The sequence below is a fragment of the Equus asinus genome, chromosome 5 (assembly GCF_041296235.1).
Source record: "Equus asinus isolate D_3611 breed Donkey chromosome 5, EquAss-T2T_v2, whole genome shotgun sequence".
NCBI lineage: Eukaryota > Metazoa > Chordata > Mammalia > Perissodactyla > Equidae > Equus > Equus asinus.
The window spans coordinates 42096112-42121029 of record NC_091794.1 but is presented as its reverse complement, the minus strand read 5'-3'; the positions used below and the strand labels follow the sequence as shown (position 1 = coordinate 42121029).

Below are 24918 nucleotides of genomic sequence, written 5' to 3'. Positions count from 1 at the left end.
AGTGGTCAGACGGGAGAGACCAAGTGTGGCATTGTGTAGGGGCCAAGAACCAGACAAGGCCTGGCCAGTTTTTACTTAACTACTTTTATTTACTTTATAGGTGTAGCAAAATTTTAGCAAAATTTTTGAGACAGATTGGCCATTATTTTTACCAACATAAAAAAACAAATCACCATAAAATGGTTCGCAGGGAAAAAGTTCCTGAGGTTAAAATATGATAAAATATGTGAAAGTGTTGCAGAGGGCTGCCAAGCACTCCTGTGGTGTTCATACACATTTTATGATCAATGAAATTTACATAAAACATTTATTGCTTGCTATTTTACGTGCATTATCTCATTTAACCACAGCCACCAGTCCAAGTAGGTTTTATTCGTTTCATCTAATAGAGGAGGATGAGGCTTCCGGGAAAGATTCCTCATACCCTTGCTAAATGGCAGAGTCAGAGCAAGGTCTGTTTGGCTCTTAGACTTTACACCTTGTTAGTACCAGAATTACTTTTTGGGTAAATGAATAGAGAGGCCTATAAACACAGAGTAAGTCCAACACACACTTACTCTGGGAAAAACAATTGCACAAAATCTAGTCAGAGATTTTAAGAGCATACATACTCATTAGATTATAATTATCTGTTTGCTTGATAATTTACCTGTGTTTACCTGATAACAGCAACATCACGTATTAATCTTAGACTCATCCTTACCTCCTCTTTTTCTCACACACGCTGCAATCAACTCTCAGTAAATCCTGTTGGCTCTACCTTCAAAATATATTCAGCACCTCCACGGCTACCATACTGCTCACAAGGCCATCACCTCTTGTCTTGACTATTTCTACATCCTCAAAACAGGACTCCCTGCGTCAAACCCTGTCATCTGCAGTCTATTCTCAACACATCAGCCTGAGTGAGTCCAGTAACATCTACATTGCTCATGTCCCTCCAGTGCTCAAAATCCTGCAGTGATGCCCTATTTCACTCAGAGCAAAAGACAAGTCCAGACCATCGCCTCCTGGCCCCTTTGGGACCTGGCTGCCTCTGACTTTCTAACTCACCTCCAACCGCTTGCACCTGACTCACTTTGCTACATTAACACTCACCTCCTTGCCGTTCCTCAAAAACGATAAGTACATGATCACCTCGGCATCTTTACACTTGCTGTTCTCCTGCCTTCGTGTGAAATCTCTTACCTCCTAACCGCTGGCTTAATCCTTTACCACGTCAAGTCTTCATCAAAGCTTCAGTTTATCAGTGAGGCTTCCCTGGCTGCTGTATATGAATTACCAATTCCCTCCTCCCTCAGCATCACCCACCCCACCCTGTACAACATTCTCCAAGACACTAATCACCAACCGACATGATATATGTACAGTCTTATTTGTCTTTATCTCTTTATTCCCACTTGAATGTATTAGGTTGAACCATATGAAGTTGCCATTTGCATAGGTCAAAAATGGTCAAGTATCTACAACTTCATATGGTTTAATTTAGTAGCTTTATGAGGATCTGTTTCATTCTCTGCTAAATTTCCTGATGCAGATAACAACGCCTTGCGTATAACAGGTGCTCAATAAATACTTGTTGGAAAAACAGCTTATTTGAGGCAAGTTTTAAAGAACTAGAGCATACAGGACTAGTCAGGTATAACTGGTAGTGATCACTTTCCATGTCAGCTCAGTTTTGGACTCGGTTAGCATCTTAGGTACCCAATCAGGGAGTCAATCTGACCTGAACTCCCCTCATGGTTTCTTTGGAACTCAAAGCCAGTGGCAGCCACACCACTTGCCTCTGTCACTTCAAAGACTTCAATGCTCTGAGCTCTGTTGACAGTTTCAGAAAGAGAAGGTATCCTTGATATTTTGCTGCTGATTCTCCTTATTCTGTACTTGCAAAAGCAAAAGCTGGCATAGGCCAGGGCATCTTAGGGCCCCAGGCAAACTTCCAGATCAACCAGGCGTGACTGCTCTTCTGAGTTGGGAATAGGAACAAGGAGAAAATGCCTATCATCCTCCCTTTCTGCTCCCTTTGCTCAAGGTTTAGAGCTTCCTGATTTCCAGTCTTAAGACTTACTAAACACATTGAATTTCCTATTCCTTATTCTCTGGCGATTTACTCCTCTCCTACTGCTTTCCTACTAATCAATATGACCTTTACATTTTGCATGGGTGATTACTTCTTTATAGCAGTAAATGCTCAATAATCTCAGGTCTGCTTTTCCCCCCCTTTTTGAATCTGAGTCCAGAATATAATCAAATAGGCCTCACCCTTTGTTCAGCCAAATGTCTTTTTAACGGAACAGGACACTCAGAACACAATCGTTACTGGAACGCAGTGCGTGTCTTAGAAATTACCACATATACAAGTGCGCTGCCTCTTCCTCCTCACGCTTGCCACTAACCCGTACTCCAGATCAATGTCCCTTTGGGGACTCTAGAAATTCACCAAGAGCATTCTTTGAAAAATGTATGATACCTCATCTTCTTTTACTGAAATAATTGCCCTACTGCATGAGGTCAGGCAGTGTGCATTCACGGGTTCTCATTTACAGACAGAAAGCCATTACATCTCCATTTCAGCCACAGAGCAAGTGTTCAGTGTGCCTCTATTCAAAAACATTAACTTAACTATTTTTAGGACAAGGGTCTCTGCTTCGGTTACAGTCCTAGCCTTCATTGCTACACTTTTCTCCAGTCTGAGCCTTGGGAAGATATAACATAAAAGAAACAAGGATGAGCAGGATGAGACAGATCTGTAGAGCCCTTGCTGTGTCTGTCCTAGTCCATTCAGGCTACTATAACAGAATACCCCAGACTGGGTGGCTGATAAACAACAGAAATTTATTTCTTACAGTTCCAGAGGCTGGAAGTCCAAGATCAAGGTGCCAGCAGATTCAGCATCTGGTGAGGGCCCACTTCCTGATTCATAGATGAGTCGTCTTTTCACTGTGTCCTCACATAGCAGAAGGGTCGTGGGAGCTCTCTGGGGTCTCTTTTATAGAGGCAGTAATCCCAGTCGTGAGGGTTCCACCCTATGATCTGATCACCTCCCGAAGGCCTCACCTCCAAATATCATCATCTTGGGGATTAGAATTTTAACTTATGAATTTTAGGGGACACAAACCTTCAGTGCATAACAATGCCCCAGGCCCCTGTTCCATAGATCCCCTTGTTTCCATCTCATAGTCTTGAAGAATTGGGTATATCTGGAAGGGCTGAGCCAGAAAAGACCTGGGATTCAGGGAATCAGATGGTCTAAGATAGTGGCTCAGTGAGAAGTTACACAGAGAGGACTCTGATCCATTGTGGGACTGAGTCCTCTGCTCTCATTCATATTTCAGGAGAGATGTGGGCCTGCCAGGCCAGGCCTGTGTCACTGACACTAGGAAAAGCACATCCTAAGAGGACCCAGCTATGGACTGGAATGGAGACAAGAGTGATAGACGTGTTAAGGAACTTCCTTTTTCTCCATTCGAGCTTGAAACAACTCTACCATCCTTATCTCCCCCATTGTCATTGAGGATATATCCAAAATGAACAGACAGTAGGGACAATAGCTCAAAACTATACCAACAGTTTATATGTCATTTAAAAACTTAGGGCAATTTTAAAGGTCTAATGTTGTGTGTTCCTTCTATCCAGCATCTCAGCATTTTTCTTGTCTCTTTTACCTTAATTTTGACTAGAAGCTCTTCTGCAAGGTAGGAAAAGATTCCAACTTCCAGAGGCCACCAGGCCTCCCAGAACCATCCTCATATAAATGCAAGTATAGAACCACTTTCTGAATCAGGTTCACTTTTGATGCCATAGAATATTTGCAGCCTGATTCCAGAAATGCATCCAAAGTTTAGAGACATACTGTAGCATCTTCGGCTTTCTGGAGCAAGAACTAATATGCAATTCACACAAGAAAAGTGGGCTATTAAAAATGGTCAGCAGGGGGGCCGGCCCAGTGGAGTAGTGGTTAAGTTCACGTGCTCAAGTTCGGCAGCCCAGGGTTCTCTGGTTCAGATCCTGGGCACAGACCTATACAACGCTCATCAAGCTATGCTGTGGCAGCGGTCCCACATAGAAGAACTAGAAGGACTTACGACTAGGGTATACAACGTGCTGGGGCTTTGGGGAGGAAGAAAAAAAAGAGGAAGATTGGCGACAGATGTTAGCTCAGGGCCAATCTTCCTCACCAAAAAGCACATCTTTAAGAAAAAAAAATAGCAGTTCATCAATTAATATTTGTTGCCAATTCACCAAGTTCATTGTTGTGCTTAAGTATTCACCTTCTTTTAAGACTTCCTATATTACTAATACTGGCCGAAAACAGGGAATTAATCCCTCACATCTGGTGCAGTATCTGGTAGCTAGTATGTTTCTAACAAATACTTTGTAAATGAATTCATCAATAAATGAGAAGCCCACAGAAACTTTTTAAAAGGTAAAGACAAGAATACTTTTTTTAGAGACTGGTTGAGGAGGAATGACGTAGCACTTATATTCTAGACAGAATAGACCTTTGACTCTTCTTTTACTAGAACCTAAATTTCCTGTATTTTCACACTAAAAGTATTAGATTCTTAAAATAGGAATTCTTCTTTTTGAGAGATAATCACTTACCATCGTCAGACATACCGTTTATACGAAACGGCCACCCTGCTAGAGTATTTGGGAAACATTTGAAATGATGAATATGGCTCTTGTCAAACATGTTATTCCTTATGCAAATGCAAATTCATTTATAACTGACAAGACAATACAGAAAATTAGCATCATTTTGCTTGAGTTTTGACACAGGAAGACATCAAGGGCCGCTCAGGGACTTTATCCTCGGGAGCTCCGAAGAACAAAAGCCAAACTGCGCATGCTGTACACACCTGGACTTTCCTTCTTAATTCCTGAACACGGCCACTGCCTGCAGCCCTATCCCCTGGATGTTTCGCTTGGCTTTTTCTTTATCCTTCCCAGCCACTCTCCGTCTTCCCCCATAACTCCACCCACCCCACTCCTGCCCCAAAGCACTGCTCCTTTTCCTATATTCCCCACTGCCGTTAATGTCACCACCATCCACACAGTCCCCAAAGAAAAACCTGGAAATCCTTTTTAAATCCTCTTTCCATCATCTTTTCTCCCTTTAATCCAGTCACCAAGTCCTGACTGCACACCTTCCAAACACTGCCCGGATCTCTTCATTCTTTGTCATCTCCACTTCCTTCAGATCTTGCTTGAATTATGGCCATCGCCATCTAATTCCCTGCTTCTCGTTTCATCCTGCTCTAATTTATCTTCAACACTACCTTCAGAGTAATTTTTTTTTTTTTTCTTAAGATTGGCACCTGGGCTAACAACTGTGGCCAATCTTTTTTTTTTTTTTCTGCTCCATCTCCCCAAACGCCCCCTGTACATAGTTGTATATCTTAGTTGCAGGTCCTTCTAGTTGTGGGATGTGGGACGCCGCCTCAACTTGGCCTGACGAGCGGTGCCATGTCCGCGCCCAGGATCGGAACCCTGGGCCGCTGCAGCGGAGTGCACAAACTTAACCACTCGGCCACGGAGCCGGCCCCCAGAGTAATATTTTAAATATGTGAATATGATCATGTGGCTTTCTCCCTACTTAAAGGTGTGTGATGGATTTCAAACTAAAAAGTTTTTTAAAATGCACAATAGGACTCTATCGTCTTCAAGATAAAACCTGGGACCTCCACATGGCCTTTTCAAGGCAGGAGTGGAACTTCTGGATCTAAATCCTGACTTTCAATTCCCTGTATGTACCATGACCAACATGGTACATACCAGCCAGCAATGTTAACGCAATCTCAGGATACAGAAATAGAAGGAGGTGATAGTTTTGCCATCCTCAACTCTGATCAGATGACACTAGAAGTACTATATTCAGAAAAATAGAATTGTACAGTATTTAAGAGTAGACTCAAATGTAGGCTCCTGGGGTTCATATCCCAGCTCCTCTAATTACCAGCTCTCTGACTTTGGGCAAGTTATTTAATGTCCCTATGCTTTAGTTTTCTCATTAGTAAGATAGAAATGATAAGAGTACCTGTCTTGTAGAGATTGTGTGGCAATTAAATTAATTAAAATATATACAGCACTATTAAATAATAAATTTTACTATTATTATGCCTATGATACTTTAGCGGAGACTTTAACGATTCCAGTTCAAATTATAGAAACATTTTCCATCAAATAGAAATGTCCAAAAGTGGAAAGTTGTCTCCAAAGAAAGTGGGTTCCCTACCACAAGAGTTGTTTAATCAATAGCTGGATAACTCCTTGTTTACAGTATTCCAGAGAGATTGAAGCATCAGATACAGGGGAGAAGAATAACTTCTAAGGGTCTTATGAGTCTCAGATAACAAAGAGCTTAACCTATCAGTTAACAGGAAATGTTCAGAGTGATTGATTATTTTTGGTAAAATCTGTAAAGCATAAATATTTATGTTACTGTAAAGCATAAATATTTATGTTACTAACTAACACCAGCTTAAGTTGATTTCTCCTCTAGTTTCCCTCAATAAACTTGTTGACCCAGTGCTGTGTAAACTCTAAATCTAGGATATACCACAGAATCTGAAACAATCTTCCTGCCTCCATGATTCATGATGGACAATTCTAGCCAAATGTCCTCAAGTGGCATCTATCCCTGGCTATTGCGGCTGCATTTCCTTTTGTTTCTTACAGAAGTTCCTTGAAAAAAACAATTACCATTTTCCTTCTTTACAATTTGCTTGCATTGTTTATTTTCATTGATTGACGTGTTTTGAAAGCAATATGGTGAAAGGAAGTTTGAGAAGAGCTTTACTTTGACCTTATGCATCAGTTTAAATAAGGTGACAAAGTTCAGAAACAAAACAAAAAAAATGGGTCATCTTTTGACCTGATATGATTGAAGCTTTGCAATAAATCCATTAGGAAGAGCTACTCAGTTGAGTTCCTTTTATGTGCCAGTAATAATTCCATTTTAACAATAAAGAAACAGACCAAAGCATGCTTAATTGCCAACTCAAAGACACATGGTCAATAAGGTAGAAGGCAGAGAGTCACACACAGTGACCAGTAAAGATGGAATGCACTTGCTTCCAAGCCTGTCTCACTTGTGCCGTGACCCACCCTTCATTTGTTCCAGGCTCACTCCGTGCATCATAGAGCCAAGCTTGTCTCAAATCTTGAGAGTAGGGGAAGCATGTGTGTCATTCTCCACGGTCCTGAACCATCTTTCACCCTTGGGAACATGATGAGGCCAGTCTTTGAATCTGAATATAATCCTTGATGTTAGAATTTGTACTTGCACTTCACTCTTTGACCTGGATTTGTCTGCTGATTCTGGACTAGCTAGTTAGAATGTTCCTCCCTGAAGCTCAAATACTCTCGAACCCAACTCCTGGCACCTGCCACTAGACTCTCCCTTACCAACACCACCACAAGAGGGGTTTTGTAGTTTAATCATCACTTTCTCAGCTGGAGTGACAAGGCACATTGTGCTGTGATTAGTTATGAAGGGCACACATTAAAGCTGATGAATAACTGGAAGTCTATGCTGCAGCCTGAACCTCAGGACCAGGGAATGCCCGTGGAGTGGAGTGTAAGGGAATATGTGTCATGAAGGCGAAAGGATTAAGAATCACTGATTTAATATTGATTAAATATTTTTTATTTTATATTGATTTTATGTTGATGCTTAAGAAGAAAAAGGAAAATGCAATGATGAATTTCACTGCACCAAGTATCGAGTCCTCCTAGACTTGGTTTCCACAGCTCTTCATACTCCAGCTACACAACGTGGACCCTCCACTTCAAGAAGCTCCAAATGCCCACCCAATCCCTGCATACTATGCTCACTGATGTGCGCCTATTTGACTGTCCTTCTCAGAAAGTCTTCCAAACATTCTTCATCTTCTTTGGCTATCAATTTCTACCTCCTGCAAAAAGCCCTCTCTAAAGTTCACACTTATTTCACCCTCCTTCAAGTATAGCACTTGGAACCTGTGAAATCTTTCTGGGGTTTACCTACAGAAAATAGAAAGCCATTGACAGATGTTAAGCAGGGAAGTAATCTGACTAAATGTATGATTTAGAAAAAATAATCCTAGAACAATTGTACTAGAATAGATGAAGATTAAAAACAGAAAAGAACATGACGTTTTCTTTCACGGTCAGTAAATGAGAATCCAAATAAAATGCACACATCACAATTGGTCAATAATGTCTTTCAAGTTTCAATTAATCTAGAGATTTTTTTCTCTATGTTGTCTTTGCAATTTATTTATTAAAGACTCCAGGGCATCTGTCCTGTGCAGTTTCTCACGGTCTCAATTTTGCTGATTGCCTCCCCACAGGACTTTGTAACATGTTCTTCGTCTTCTTTATTTTCTATAAATTGTTCATTGGATCTAGAGGATTGATCAGATTCAGGTTTGGTTTTTGTTGGAAGACTAATTCATAATGGATATTATGCTTGTCTCTCTTTTTTGATGACAATCGTTGATGATTAAGGTTAGGTCCATAAGCTCCTTAGGAGTTGAAAGCAGTGATAGCCTAATTCCAATATCCCATCCTCATTATTTAGGTGAAATATTTCTGTAAAGAGAAACTTTGCTTCACCTGCTATTTGGTTTTAGTTAACATAGGAAATGTAGGGTAGATGATTGATTCTTTCCCTATGCTTATCAGTTTTCAGTATAAGAAGTTGGTTCCCTAGCATCTTCTAATGGTGATCACTTAGGTTTTTTTGAGTAATACTGTGAAATCATGAGTTAAACATATTTGCTATATTTTCATCCGTTTTAGTTGTTATCCTGATTGATTCTTAAACTGTCCTATCTTTGTTCCATCTTCAGGTTGGTCCCTGAGTCCTTTTGAAATGACCCTGAGAGTCTTCGATAGATGCCTTGCTATCTGATGTGATTTATCTTACGTATTTCCTGTCCCAGATCTAGAACCAGCCTTTTCCCTAAGAAATCGTCCTTTCTTTCAGGAACAGCGCTAGCAAAATGCAACTTGGGAATGAAATGAGGGATTGGATGGTCCTCGTGAATGTGATGACAGATGGATTTAGGCTGAAAAATGGCTGAAGGTCAAGGATGTCTGTGACATACACTACTTTGTAGTAATATTAATCAAATAATCGTATTACAATTTGAAGTGGCTATTTTGACACAGCTATATCAATACATCCTGTTGTAAGGCAAGTCAACCAGTCAGGAGGCTATTTGAGTAAGCCAGGACAGGCAGCATGATAAGCACTGGCGTCAAACTGACCTGGGTTTAAATCTCAGATCTGCCACTTACAAAGTTGCATGACCTTGGGAAATTACTTAACCTCTCTAAGCCTCAGCTTCCTCCTTCATAAAATGGAGCAGTAATAACACCTACCTGATAGGGTTGTCAACGTAATGTCTATAAAACACAGGGCCCATCACATGGCAAGTACTCAAGAAATGAAAGTAGTGATTATTTTTGACATGTGGTTTGTTTTGGTTTTGGTTTTTTTGCAGAGAAAGACCTGCCCTGAGCTAATAACATCTGTTGCCAATATTCCTTTTTTTTTTCTCTCTCTCTAAAGCCCCCAAGTACATGGTTGTATATCCTAGTTGTAAGTCCTTCTAGTTCTTCTGCGTGAGCCACCACCACAGCATGGCAACTGACAGACAGGTGATGCGGTTCCGCAACCAGGAAACAAACCCAGGCTGCTGAAGCAGTGAGAGCACCAAACTTTAACCACTAGGACATCAGGGCTGGTTCTTGATGTTTTATTGTTGCTGCAAAATTTGATATAGTGATAGAGGGTAGGTTCTGAAACAGTCCAAAACTCTAGCCATTGTCCAGATGTGGCTATGGAGCACTTCCAATGTGGTTAATCTGCACTGCTACATAAGTGTAAAACACACACTCAACTTCAAAGCCTTAGTTTAAAAAAAGTGTAAATTACGGTGTTAATAATTTTTATTTTTATTACATGTTGAAATGATATTTGGGGTATATTAGGTTAAATAAAATATATTATTATAATTAATCTCTCCGGTTTATTTTTATTCTTTTTAATGTGAATACTAGAAAATTTTAAAATTACATATGTGGTTCACATTATACTTCTATTGGACAGTGGTTCTCTAGAGATAGTCAGGAAGATATTATATCCAAGAGTTTAGTGACTGAGTGGATGACGTGAGAGGAACAGGAAGATCACCTCTTTCTTTCATCTCTATGCATCCAATATCTAATATGAAGCACTTTAAATAAGTGCTTCTCAATGGATTGGCATCCATTTTTTTAAGAAAACACGTCGTCTGCTTTACCCTACTTGAGAAGGGGCAGTTCTTCTGGCTCCTGATAGCAGATATTGGTCAAAATAACCAACATGTTACATTTACATTGTAAATGTATATTTGCATTTACATTAAATTTACATTGATTGGTACCTATCAAGTTCCAAACACTTAACATCTATTCTCATTTAAAACTAAAACAATTGGTGGAGGTAGATGGTACAGCTTTCATTTTTATAGATAAGAAAAGTGAGATTCACAGAGGTTAATTAACTCATCCCAGGTCACAGAGCATGAAGGAATGAAAGGGAGAGGTAAAAGTGACCCCATCTGCCTCCTTGATCCGTGCTACCTCTTTCCACATTGAGTGACAATTTGGGGATAGACATGTGGGTTGAAGAGTAAATAAGATTCCAAATTCTGTCAGTCTCTCCTCTTCTTAGGTAGTTTCTCTCAGTTCCTTAGGTTCTTAGTCCCTAATGTAGAACCCAGGATCCTAGGGCTACCAAATGTAGGAGATGCGAGCTCTTTAAGCAAGCTATTCCAAAGAATGTCATATTATTTATAGGGCTGCCTCAGCAACTGAATCATCATCACATTAGCTGTTTTCCAGACAATTGTGAAAACATGGGTTTAAAAAAATGACTAAATGTCTAATTTAATATTTCTCAGGAGTCTTTCACCATAGAATCCAAACAGTTTGAATTGGTTTTTCTTTGATCTGTAGCCATCAAAAAAAGCGTCACTACTCCTGTTGCTGGTTTGGGTTTTTTTCTTGTATCTTTAAGTACAACCCTTTCTACTAGGTCAAGGCAGGATTTAGAATTTAAAATTTCTTTTGCCTGCTTAGTTCCTTTGCATTGTGAAGATCTGCTTTTACAATTAGACCCACTTGGCTTTTAGATAAAGCCTTAAAAAGACTATCCAAGGAAACCAAAAAACACCAAGTCTCAATAATGGCATACGGCCTAGAATACCTCTCATATCTCTTCCACCTTTAAAATGCTAATATTCAATGATTTTTTTGAATTCTGTCTCAAATCCCATCAGTCAGGATAACGGTCTTAATTTGGCATATTATGTATATTAGGATATATAAAGAAATAAATAGCTATGTATAAATAAATAATTGCCTATAATGTCAACTTCATTATTTTAATTAATCCTCACAACAAATTTTGAAGGGTGCATTAATATTCCCACTTTTTAGATAAGGATATTGAGACTCAGAGAATTTAATTAACTCACATCCAATATAATATTGATAGCAAAAGGGCAGAAATGGAGCTTGAATTCAGTTTTCTCTGCTCTCAGAGCTCTTGGTTTCTTACCACTATTCCACTTGGCTGTAAAAGACATGGATAAACCAAAGGAATCTTTCTCCTGTTGGCAAAAAGAAAGGACTGGGCAATTCAGTTGGAGGCTAAGAATACTGACTTCAGCATGCTGGTTTCCTCCAGGGGTAGAATTTTACACATATTATCAGTAATCAGTTCCGAGCGACTACTGGAAGAGGCTATGTACAAATTTAATTACAGTTCACCATTGGACAGAGTAGGACCTACGGACCATATTTTCTTGCCCTCAAATATCTCCCTCACCAATCTGCCATAGCACCTAAAATTTCTACTCTCACAGCTCCCCCTTGGGATAGAGCGGTGGTTTAACAGTTGAGTTAGAGATGGGGCTCTGTGGGTAGGCAGCACACGGAATGAGAGAAGTTAGGTAGAAGAACCTGGTTGGAATCCTGACAACAAAACAAGGCTTGTGCCCAAGATGTCCACTCTGTAGCTATATCCGTATCTATAGAAATACTCTTCAAGGGTCATTGGGGGGGCTTTCATTTTGCCTTCCCATTTGGCGCTTGCTTACTCTCTCTTCCCTCTACTTTACTAGATTCCCATGAGCAATACTGAACACTTCATTTAAGAAATCAATAGAATGTAAAATAGACAGAAATTATATCTAACCACTGACAAATTAGAAGTCAAATAAGTCATAGGAACAACCCTCAATTGCAATTTTCTAAAGCAGAAAAAATAAAATTTTCAGATGAAAGGAAACTTAGACTCATCTCTCTCAATTCCCTCATGCTATGAATGAGGAATAGGAACCCAGGAGGCAGAAGGGCCCCAATTACAGACGCGTCATCAGCAGAGCTAGTGCTGCTTGCATGGCTTACTCCTTCTTCACTCTTCCTCCATGAAAAATTAAAGATCACGTTTATGAATGTGTACAGAATACATTTAACTGTGTGAACTTTCACATAGACTCTATTTATCTTCCAAATCCAATACATATTTCACCCATTCCTAAGTGGTGATAATGATAGCACAGATTTAATTCTTCCCATATTGTACTTTTCATATACTAACTCACATATGTTACATATAATGTCATATATACTCATAGATTAACACAGATCTATATTAACTTGGATATATTCATGTTATATATGTATTATGTACTGATATATACATCATTATTACATACAATTATGGTATAGTGGCATTATTACATATAATCTACGTATAGATAATAGTATCACAAAGCATACCACATATATTAACTCAACCTTCACAAAAACTCTATGAGGTATATACTATTATTATCATCCCCATTTTACAGAAGAGAGAAGAGAGGTGGAAAAGTGTTAGTAACTTTCCCAAGGTCACAGATAATAAGGAGCAAAGCCTGAGCTGGGGCCCACCCGTCATGCTGTTACCACTAGGCTATACTTTCTTGCCTTTTTCTCTTTTCTCAAATTTTCCTACCATCCCTCATTTTCCCTCTAACTCTGATGCGGTGAAGAATGTGGTGGTACATATCAAAGAAATAAATTGAATGTTGCCCCCATCATTTAGCACTGTTATTTCTTTGACATGGAGTTTGGGACTTGGTTTGCCTAGCAAAACTGTATAGGTTGAGAGAGTATGGGTTTTGGAGTTGTACAGGCTTGCATTGAAATTCTGGCTTCACCACTTAAGTAGCTATGTGACCTGAGATAATTTACTTACCTTTCTGAGTATCAGTTCACTCTTCTAGTAAAAAGAGAGAGCTCTCATAAGTGTAACTGTCAGAATTAAACGAAAGGATGCATATAAAGGCATTATTTATATAGGTATAGAGAAGTACCTCATACCTTTATGGTTTTTATTGTCATTTCTAGTTCTTCTCTATAAAAAGCTCTTATTATGGTTTGCCTCCCATGATTTTCAACTGAAATAGAAGCAAGAATCAAACCACATTCACTGAGAAGAGATGGATGGTTTCAGCATAAATCTGTCATTCATACCAATCTAGGAGGCACACGTGAGTTATGAGCAGGTTTTCTCACACAAGCTGTGTATGTGTGATGCCCAATGGAGTGAATGTTTAACAATTAAACAGGTTTTAAATATGTAGCATGGAAGAAATCAAACTGAACATCAGTTGTGATTATCCACTTGAAAAGCTCATTAAGAAATGAATTATGGAATAGTGGACTAATTAAGACCATGTAGAAGTGGGTTTTCCATTTCTGCATAAAACTTCTTTTAAAAAATGAATCAAGCAGAAGGACTTGATGTGTTGGTATGGCCAATTTGGAAAAAAAAAAAATTGTCTGCTATTTCCTCCAAATGGAGAAAAGTAACATTTACTGAGAGCCTCGTCAATGCCATACATTATTTCAAATCATCTGCATGGCGATTCTTTACGATATCTGTTATTACTCTGATTTTCTTGATGAAGAAAATGAGGCTTAGGGAAGTTTAACAATGTGTTTAGGTTACATAATTACCACATTGTGGAGCTAGGATTTCAACCTGAAACTTATTTCAAAGTTCTTTCAACTAAGCCCGGAGATAGTTACTTCTGATAGATGTGATGACTGTACATGTGATGCGAAACTAATTACATTATTTATGAACGTGCATAACAATCTTGTGTTAAAGACCCCCATCCACATTCGTCTGACCAGTCTATCTCCTCCTCGCCATAAGACGAGGGTCATGCATGTTGTGTTTGCTAACATATCCCCAACACCCAGTTCGGTGCCTGACACACAGACATATCTTCAATAAATACTTGTTGAAGGAAGAAATTAAGTAACTAAAAAGTAGAGTTGAGCTCCGTAGTCATTCTTTTACAGGTGTCAACACTGAGGAAAAAAGGAGTGTTTTGCCTGCAGTTATGCAATTAATCAGTGACAGAGTGAAGATTAGAGGCCCAGAGCCTTGGAATTGCTGAGCTCAATGAGCTAAGTCAGCAGCAAGCTAAAGGATGGGTACGTTATCTAACTTGAGCTGTGTCAGTCCAAAACAGAAGCCAAATACACCATGATTACCTGAGCAACAATTGGTTCACATATATGAGAGGGGTCACAAGTGACTCCCACACCCACCAGCCAGAGGAGTCCGCCCATGGTCAACCCAGCTATTGAAAAGCAGCCTGCAATAAAAATTCAGAGAATCCACTGTCTCTAATTTGATTCTTCTAAAACAGGCCATAGCATCCAGCGGTACACTTCTTTACTTCTATAACTGAGCAGCAAACGGAGCTGTTCACTCAGTCTTCCAGGCCTCAAATGGGGAAGAAAGGTCTTTTACATTCTTGTTATATGAAGTATTTCCAAGAGACTTTTCAGTAGAACTTGCTAGTCTCCCCAAATGATACTAACATTTAAGGGGTCGATAGAGAAATAGGAGCGCAAAAAAGAAATGGAAGGAGCAGCTAGTGAGTGAGAAAGAGAACCAAGGGAGAATTGTCCTGTAAGTCAAATTTGTAAAGCGTTTTTAGAAGAAAATGACGAATGATATCAAATTCAGCAACTGAGAGTTTAAATAAGATGTGGAGAGACAAGCGACTATTGAATATACCCACTGGGAAGTCATAGCCCCCTTAGAAAGGGCGGTTCCGGGATAGTGCAAACATCAACTTGTTATTCTGACTCCTCCGTGGTCTATGCACACCTTAGAAGGAGAAACGGGGGGCTTGGTGCCCAGAGCACCCAGTACAATGTCTGGCGCATAGAAGGTACTTTATAAATTTTGTCAAATGGACACCTGGACGAATTAACTGAAAAATGTGTAGTCATTGATTTTGGAAGAAAACATCCCAGAGACTTTTAAAACTGCTCTTAATAAGAAGTACCAATGTTTTCTAAATTAAATCACTAGGTCTAAAATTATCACCCCACATTCAGCTTCTCCCTCCAAAGGCCCTGAAGCCAAAACAACTCCTATGGAGAACGTATAATTTGCCGTCTGCAGAGATAAAGTCTCCCCTGGTTAGAAGCATTCCTAAATTCCTGTGCTTAAAGTGACCTTTTAAGTTGCCGCTGTGATGTCGTTAGTATTACAATTTTACACAAGATTAGACGTGTAATTATGTGTTAAATAGTTCCACTGCCTCCTGCTTGCTGCTGAATAAAGAAGAGTGCATTAAGGGTCCCCCATATGCATAGCTCAAGGCCACTGACATTGGAAATCCGCATCCGCTCTGCTCTTTCTGCGCCTGGTATCCTGCTCGTCCTTGCAGCCGTCACCTAGAGGCCTCAGCACTGGCAGGAAGTAAGCCACTGCACAGAGTAGCATTCATAGAACTGTTACCCTCCAGTGGAAGCTTCTAGAGGCAGGAGGAGTCTCCACAAAGAATTCAACTTAAATGAAATCAGACCCTGAGAGTCTGCAGCAGCGTTTCTCACCTCGGCTGCACATCAGAGTCACCTCAGCAGCTTTTTAAAAAAATACCAATGCCAGGGACCCACCCTGAGAGATTCTCACTGGTCTGGCTTGAGACCCAGGCACCCGTATTTTAGAAGGTCCCCCAGATGATTGTAATGTGTGGCCAGAGTTCAGGGGCACCGTCTTTATGCTTCTCTTGCTCAGGATGGGTATCAGCACTTAACGTGAAGGAGGAAGTATTACAGATTTTATTATCTCAGTGTCTCAGGAAACTGTTTTTCTTCTATTGAGTGCCACTGACCCACAGGAAAAAAAAATCGATAATTTCAATGTATAAGTACAAAGCCACTTGATTGAAGTTTTTTTACAAAAAAATAAAATCCAATCCATTTGCTTTTAAAATTAATAACAGGGGGTTAAAGAAGCACACTAATGTTTAGAATGTGCCTACTATGTGCCTTGACCTGCTTTAGGTATTTTTGCATCTATTACCTCATTAACCTTCCAAGTAACGCAGACAGGCAAGTGTTATTCCCAGTTTTACAGCTGAGAAAACTAAGAGATGCAGCGAGGTTAAACTGATTCATCCAAAGTCCCACGGTTGGTAAGCAGTGATGCCAGGAGGCAGACAAACAAGGAGGTCCCAGCTGGCTGTCCTGCTCATCTTTTTTTCTTTGTTTTTTTTTTGAGGAAGATTGGCCCTGAGCTAACTGCTGCCAATCCTCCTCTTTTCGTTGAGGAAGACTGGCACTGAGCTAACATCCGTGCCCATCCTCCTCTTCTTTATATGTGGGACGCCTACCACAGCATGGCTTGCCAAGCGGTGCCATGTCCGCACCCGGGATCTGAACCGGTGAACCCCGGCAGCCAAAAAGCAGAACATGCGAACTTAACTGCTACACCACCAGGCTGGCCCCTGCTCATCTTTTCATTAGGCCATTGCTGCCCTTTCTAAAGGAAACCTGACTGATAACTCAGCAAGTAATAGAAACTTTCCGTCCAAGTCAATGAAAGAGGCAGAGGGAGCAGGACAATCAGAAGGAAAGAGAGGAGGTGGAGCGGGAAGAAGGAACAACATCCCCAGCAAAGGGAAGGACCAGAAAGAGACGTTGGCTCCACCCACAGTAGGGAGCCACACACAGGAGACCAAAGTCAGTACCAATGGTCATGTTTTCCAGGAGATACTTAGATGGTCAAAAACACACATCAAACACAACCAGTGTGTCACTGTGTGTCCTGCATTGTGCCAAAAACATGAATAGGACACAGCCCTGTGCTGGAATGCCCACAGCCTAGCAGGGCATCCAGGATAAATTACGTCCTGCTCTAACAGCAGCGAGTACCAAGAATCGGGAGCAGAGCTGAGGAAGCAGCTCGTGTGGGTCAGAGAAGAGGTGACATCTGAGATGGCCTTGGAAACAGAGGAATTCATTCACCAGGCAGGGATGGGAGGCAGAGAGAAAGCAGGAACTGAGTCACAGAGGTAGAAACCCATGAGATGTGTGCTCAAGAAATCGAAAGGGACCCTTTATAAATTCCTGAGACAAAGAACTTGTTACATTCTCACGGACTCCGTGCTTTCATACAAGACTGAGATTATGTCTCTTAGGGCTTCTGGTTTCAGACCATACTCATCTGCAGTCATATAGTCAGGGCTTTGCCAGGTTCATCCCAATTCCTGGGTCATTTCACGATGGAATTAGATCCAGGTTCCCTCCCTCTGCCCACAGGCCTGTGCAGCCACTACCACAGATCTCTGTTTCATGCTAGGATTCCACATTACAAAGTTTTATAAAGTGCATTTTGTCTCTATATCACTTTCCTAAACACAATTCAAATGAGTTGTTCCCTGTCTTATAAAGTGAGCGGAGTCGAGGCAATTTCTTAAGGAGTTCAGGAGGGCTGCCTTCGAGCTAAGCCAGTCTCCAAACCAGCCTCCATTTACATATTCTGCTGTTTCTTTGAAGCCTGGAATTGTTTTCAACTTCCACAGAACCTTTATGCTGTTGTCCTTAAAGCAGCTACTCCTTTTCATTTTAATTAACACCAAACTTAGCAGGTTTAAATAACAGTTCGTCTTTATGAAAGAAAACTGGAGTGGAGAAAGTCCAAATCCACTTACTAGAGTAACCTGAGGAGTCATTAAGTCCTTTCCAACAAGCTTCAGACAGTTAATTAGAATAAATATATCTTTCATCTCTCCCTTTCTGTATCCCCTTAAAACAACAGAGCAAGGGTGAAAAGCTGGAATAATGACACACAGTCTGAAAAGTATCCTAAGTATATTGAAATCACTGCAGCTCATGTCACTTTGAATGATTTCAAAGCATTTTTATGTGTTTGTATATGTACATGGAATGTCTACTAAATGCTGGCTAGTAACCAGCAACAGGACAGGAGCTCAGTAATTTATTGCTTTACCTTAACTCAGAATGTGCCACTTTTCTTTGTCTGTTCCACGTCCCCAACGCTTTAGGAGAGGCTAAAGGGATCAGAAGATTCCACCAGACTCAATGTTGAAATAACATCCTGAAAGTTTAAGCCAATCCTCATTCTTATGAAGTAGTTCATTCAACTTAGATTAAAATCATGCTTACTTCCTGAAGGCTGACTGGTTTTAATAATGGATTTAATCTCCATTCTATTTGATATGTTTTAAAAATGTCCAAAAAGGAAGATAAATAACTTGAAAACTCCTAGACACAAGTCATTTAAAAAGCTGGCAAATTCAACTTCTAAATCTTTCTAAAATTGTCTAGGGCATCCATTCAAGGGTATCCTTTCATTCTCACTATTTATCGTGGAGACCACGGCTGGAAGAATGACTTCTTGCATCTGTACTGGTTCCCAAACACCTGCTACCTCCATGGCCTCTGTTCCTTCTCTCTCTGACACTGACCCAAGGGTTACAGAAGGAGATCTGTTCCCAGACTTGTTTCCAGAAAGCCAGGGCACAATGACTTCAAATATGCTTAGATTCATTCTTCAATTAACTGAATCACAAAACTTTGGAGCTGAGAGGGATCTTAGAGGTTATCTGTTTCAAACTTTCCATGTTACAGAATAAAAACAACGAAGCCCCAGAAAAGTTAAGTGACTTTCTCAAGGCCACACACCTAGTTAGTGACGAAACTGGGCCTATAACCAACCACTGACCCTGAGCACATGCTCTGAGCCCTTGCTGCTCAGTGCTTCCTGCAGACAGACCTTCAATATCAGCGTCACCTGAGAGCTTGTTAGAAACGCAGAACCTTAGGCCCCACCCCAGACCCGCTGAATCAGAATCTGCATTGTTCCAAGATCCCCAAGTACTTTGTCTGCACTTTACGGTTTGAGAATCTCTGGGCTCCACCATCATGTGTCTTTCTCCGAACAGTATGAGAATTGGAGGCCAGCAGACATAGGTTTTCTAAATATAAACAAATATGTGAGTCTCCTGGAGGCATCGTTTGTCATCTGGAAATAATAGCACTATGCACCTTGCAGAGTTTTCATAATATAAGCAATAACATAGTTATGCTTATTATCTCATGATAGACGCAGAGATAATAAATGCCAAGTGCCTGGCGTCTAGTAGCTCATAGAGTATAGACTAGCTAATATCACATCCAGTTTCATGCTTACCATGAATATTGTGCTCGACCGAAAGGAAAGCCGTGAGTGACCATGCATCCCTGAAGGACTCACCTTCCTTCTTTCTTTTATTCTATTTGTTTTGTGGTTTTTTTTTTAGATTGGCACCTGAACTAACATCTGTTGCCGATCTTCTTTTTTCTTCTTCTTCTTCTTCTCCCCAAAGCCTCCGAGTACATGGTTGTATACTCTAGTTGTGTGTGCCTCTGACTGTGTCATGTGGGATGCCACCTCAGCGTGGCCTGATGAGCGGTCCCATGTCCCTGCCCAGGATCTGAACTGGCGAAAGCCTGATCCACAGAAGTGGAGTACATGAACTTAACCACTTGGCCACGGGCCGGCCCCTGTTCTATTTGTTAAACACCGTTTTAACTTTTATATGTGATTAAGAGTTCTACGATAATTCATGTTTCTAACTCCCTAGAAAATGATTATTATGTAGAAAATAAATAATAATAGCTAACTACTCTGGTTCCTAGAAACCTGGCCTCTAGGAGCCAGAGAGTAGCTGCCACCACCGCAGCTGTGATTTTCTCAGACAGAGACTCAGCCGCCATGGGACAAACTCACAGCTTCGGCAACAGTAGAGTGTATTTAAAAAATGAAGTTTTGCCACCAACATGTCACATCTGTCAGCATTAAGGAAAAAGAAAGGAGAAATAGAATTTTGGTAGCCAAATCTGAACCAAAATTTTGGGAAAATATAGTGTACTACAGAGTGTGAAACCATACCAAAATTATATTTTTGGAGAAGAGATTTCACAGGGAATATGAAATGAACATCAATTAGAAAGCCATGTTTCCCTAAGGCAGTGGCTGTCAACCCTAGCTGTGCATTAGAAACAACTAAGAGGCTTTTAAAAAATTGAGTGCACATTTCTGAGGGAGGGACCATGCTTGCATGTTTTTCAAAAGATTCCCAGTTGATTTTATTGTGCAGCCAGTGTTGAGAACTGCTGCCCTATAGCAACAGAAACCTGGTCTTATTTGAGAGTCAACCCACTGAGAGCTATTGGTTGCTGTTGATATAGAGTTCCCAAACTCAAAGTAATGGATTTAACTTCCGTGTGTACCTCTTCTAGGTCTTTTCGCCATCCCTCTAGAAATTCCACCATAAAGAAAGGAGCCCCTGGACCACCATCCTCTAAGATGTTTATATGGACCAGTGGCCGGACCTCTTCATCTTACAGACACGATGAGAAAAGGTAAATCACTGGGACTCTGGGGACTTTTCAGAACCATTTAACCTAGCTACCTGGAGAGGATGCCGCGGGGAAAGCATTAGGCAACTGAGCTTTATGTCGTGCAACTGTTAATATGGGATGGGCTAGGCATTGAGGGAGTAGGGTTTCTGACACTTTGTCCTTCCTCCCCCTTGCACTCTTCACGCTCACTCCCACCACATAACTTTCCAAAGCCTGTTCTGTCAGAAAAGTCCTTCACACAGGCACACACACGCCCAGTCATCACTTAGCTAACTTCAGATAGCCACTCAGTCAGAACCTCCCTCCAGCCTCTGGACCAGCACACGCTTTGTGTTTTACTCCCCATCAAATTTGCAGCACCTATCGCTGTACTTGGCACATAGTAAATGCTCAGTAAATACTGAACTGAAGTGATGAAAATTGCATTTCTAGGCACTGGACATATGGCAGGAAAGGAAAGTAGAAACTATGAGAGGGTGAGAAGAGGATGGACAGATCCATGGAGACCTCAAAGTCCTTGGAAGAACAGCCTGGGGTAGGAAAGAAATGGGGAAATAAGAAGAAAAATAAAAGGTCAAAGGCAGTGTTACTAAAAGACAAAATTATAAATATGCAGCTCAATCCAACTGTCCCACTGGGTTTAGGGAGTAAATGCATTCATAAAATGCTCTGGCCAATTTTAAACATTTGGTTTCTCTCCATTTGTTTCCTTCTTCTGCGTCTCTCTCTTTCTCATTGACCTTGTACTATGACTTGGGTTTGGTGAAGCTAAATTTTAAACACAACTGCCTGTACTAGCACATTGCAGCTTAAGCAAGGCTCACCTGCCTGCAGAGTCTGATAGAAATCAGGACTGATAAATTGTGCTGGGCACAAGAAGAGGAATCTGAGGGAGGTTTACTTGAATGTAGTTTTGGGAGCTGGTAGTTTTATTTTTCTTTTTAAAATCTGTATTTCCCTACAGATAAAGTCCTTTGAAAAATTTCTGAAAGCAAAATTGTTCTTCACAATAATTATATATTAGAGCAGAAATTTGGAAGTAACTTTAGTATTCACAATAGATCTCTGTTAAATAGATCACGGGACGTAATATATCACTTAGCACTTAAAAATGCTTTGGCACAATATTAGCTGAAAAATCAAGTTGAAAAATTGCATACAAACTATGATTGCAGGCACAAAAACATATGCATTGGGAAAAGCCAGGAAGGAAAGTATGTTTTTACTTCTCTATTTTCCAAATGTTTTGTATATGTTATTTTATCTTAATTATGGAAAAAATAATGATATGATGTTTACATAAAATTACAGCCTGTAAGGCAACCAGTGTTTGAACAAAGTCCCAGTGTTCATCATGACACAAGCAGATGAACTGAAAATGTACTATCTGTGCTGATCTCTAGGTTTTCACAGGCATTTTCTGTTCTTTCTTTCTTGCTGAGGAAGATTTGCCCTTAGCTAACATCTGCTGCCAGTCTTCCTCTATTTTATGTGTGGGTCACCACCACAGCATGGCCGCTGATGAGTGGTGTAGGTCTGTGCCAGGACACTGAAACTGGACCACTGAAGTGGGGTATGCTGAACTTAACCACTAGGCCACAGGGCTGGACCCCTCACATGCTTTTTCTTAATGCATAACCAAGTTGTGGTTTTTTTGTTTTTGTGTATGTGTGTGAGGAAGATCAGCCCTGAGCTAACATCTGTTGCCAATCTTCCTCTTTTGGCTTGAGGAAGAATGTCGCTGAGCTAACATGTGTGCCAGTCTTTCTCTATTTTATGTGGGATGACAAGTGGTGCTAGGTCCGTGCCTGGGGTCCGCATCTGTGAACCCTGGGCCACCAAGGTGAAGTGCGTGAACTTAACCACTACACCACCAGGCCAGACCCCTCAAGTTATTTTTTATCTGCTTCCAAGTCAACTAAGCTAAACCGTCTTTCAGCAAGATGGTTACTGTAAGACTAAAATTTCATGTGTTGCTTCAAAATTTCACAGTTTGTATGTCGTCTTCTCATTTCCTCAAAAAAAAAAAAAAAAGGTCCACTGGTCCACTGCCAGTGATGGTGCAGAACAGCTGAGATTTTGCTGCCCTGTAGCAATACTGTGACTGTCAATGGCCAGCCCTCCTAAGATTTTGAAGCCTTCATCACAGCAGGTGAAGGTGATGTATTTGCTTCACATCCTATTTATTCTCATCAAATAACTTAATTAAATACATTTTGATATGTATATATTTTTTGCAGATACAGGGATTAACATTTAAGAAGTAATTACTGTGAACTACATGTTTTACGTTAAACGTTCTCTTTTCATTTAAAAGATAGGAATTATTATGCCCATTTTACAGATGGGGAAGCTGAGGCTCAGAGATTTTTAAAAACTTCCAAGAGTCCAACAACTAGCCAGTGATGGAATCAGGATTTGAACCCAAGGTCATACTCTCTCCCCTGCACCCCATGGCTTACATAGGCTCTTGTCAAACATGAGATATTTGCACAGCAGTGAACAGCCAAGCCCACAAGAGGAAAATTGAGTTAAGATAGAGCTGAAAATTGCATGTCAAAGGACATAATAAACATGTGAATACGATATTTTGGCAATATTTGTGGAGTTAAAGGGAGCAAATAATTAGCTTCATATTCTGCACCAATAAGATTCCATGAAACTCTTAAATTACTACTTTGCTTTTTTTATTTTCAAAGTAGGATTCCAGTAACTATGAGATTTAAAATAATTAAAACATTGACTATAAGTAAATATAGTTTTCAGCAAACTTTATTTATGCCATGGGGATGCCAAGGCTTATGAAATCAATCTACACGGCTTTGTACTACAAAGACAAAGACAAATGGAAAAAAAGCCAACAAATACAGCAATAGAATCTGCCACTCTGCCAGTATCTTTAGTTTGATGTTGGTTCATTCGTCTGTACCTCTTCCTTGACCACATCTTCATCTTCACTGCCTAACTCACAGACTCTCATAGGAGAAGACAGATGTTAAAACTGGGTTTGAACAGCATCTATTGCTCTGCTGAAGATGCTCTTGGTGGTACTCGTGGTGATAATGAAGGTGATGGTAGCTAATATTGAATCTAGATAATTAAGGTCCTCAAGTTAATTATTTGGAAATAAATTAACTAGGTTGTCTGGCAGGACTGCCCAGAACTGCTGGTAATTGTTCCGCCCTCAGTTTCTTCTCATTCTGCTGACCTGCCCTCTGTGTGTTCGGCTTCTCCAGCTGTCCTCCTGCAGCAGTCCCTGAGGCGGGGAGCCAAAAGTCCTCAGCTCCACTCCACACTGCCTCTTCCCAAGTCTTGTCAGGATATTGGCTTCCCTGGGATTCCTCAAGAGGTGAAACATTGGGAAATAGCTTGAGGAGAGGCCAAGCAACTGAGTGGAAGGAAAAGTCCACCAAAAATTCTGAAAACAAATGTTTTATAGTTCAAGGGAAATTGAAGTCAATTTTACATTTTTTTCATTCTTTTAATTCAAACCAGCCCTTTTTCTGGTCTCATCCGCTATATGCAAAACACTGATTTCCATCCTTATCCTCCATTTCACACACACACACACAATATGAAGGAAAATGTTTTCTTCTCTGAAAACCTTCTTTGGTAGGTGAGCTTACTCTAATCTTTAAATTGCAGGTGCCAAAATAAGACAATAGGCACAATCACTAATTTAGGATTTAAAGAAGAGAGAGGTTATTGGCCAAGGACATTACAGCTGAATGTGGAGCAAATATTCTTTGGATTGCTTTTATTACATATCGAACTCATACAAAGGAATATTAATCACATGTTAACATCCAAAGAATGATGATATCATAAACATCTGAGTGACCTTCATTGAGCTTAAGAAATAAAACAATCAGAATTCTTGAAGCCCTTGAGGAGGCTTCCCTAACAGCATCCTCCTGCCTATCCCAGCCCCCACTCAGAGAAAACCACCATCCTGAATTTTGTGATTATCATTCTCTTGCTTTTTTCTTCACCAATTTGTCCCATTTGAATCCTAAAACAATATATTATTTACTTCTGAATGTCTGAAGACTTTATATAAATGGAATCATACCATATGAATTGTTCTGCGACTTGCTTTTTTCACCAAACATTGCGTTCCTAAGATTTATCAGTGCTGATGTAACTATA

General features: G+C 40.3%; 1 protein-coding gene across 9 annotated transcripts in view; it reads left to right on the top strand.

The window, feature by feature from the left end:
• The window catches only part of KCNMB2 (potassium calcium-activated channel subfamily M regulatory beta subunit 2), a 223797-nt gene that overhangs the window by 171393 nt on the left and 27486 nt on the right, over window positions 1–24918 (top strand). For 6 of the 9 annotated variants that reach the window (XM_014838368.3, XM_014838367.3, XM_070509403.1 and 3 more), the window contains one exon: window positions 20647–20769. In XM_014838368.3, coding sequence (XP_014693854.1) covers window positions 20714–20769 — 56 coding nt within the window. In that variant the 5' untranslated portion in view covers window positions 20647–20713. Of the gene's footprint in view, window positions 1–20646; window positions 20770–21201; window positions 21305–24918 lie in introns of all 9 variants that reach the window. The other 3 variants (XM_070509404.1, XM_070509407.1, XM_070509405.1) reach the window with 1 other exon arrangement.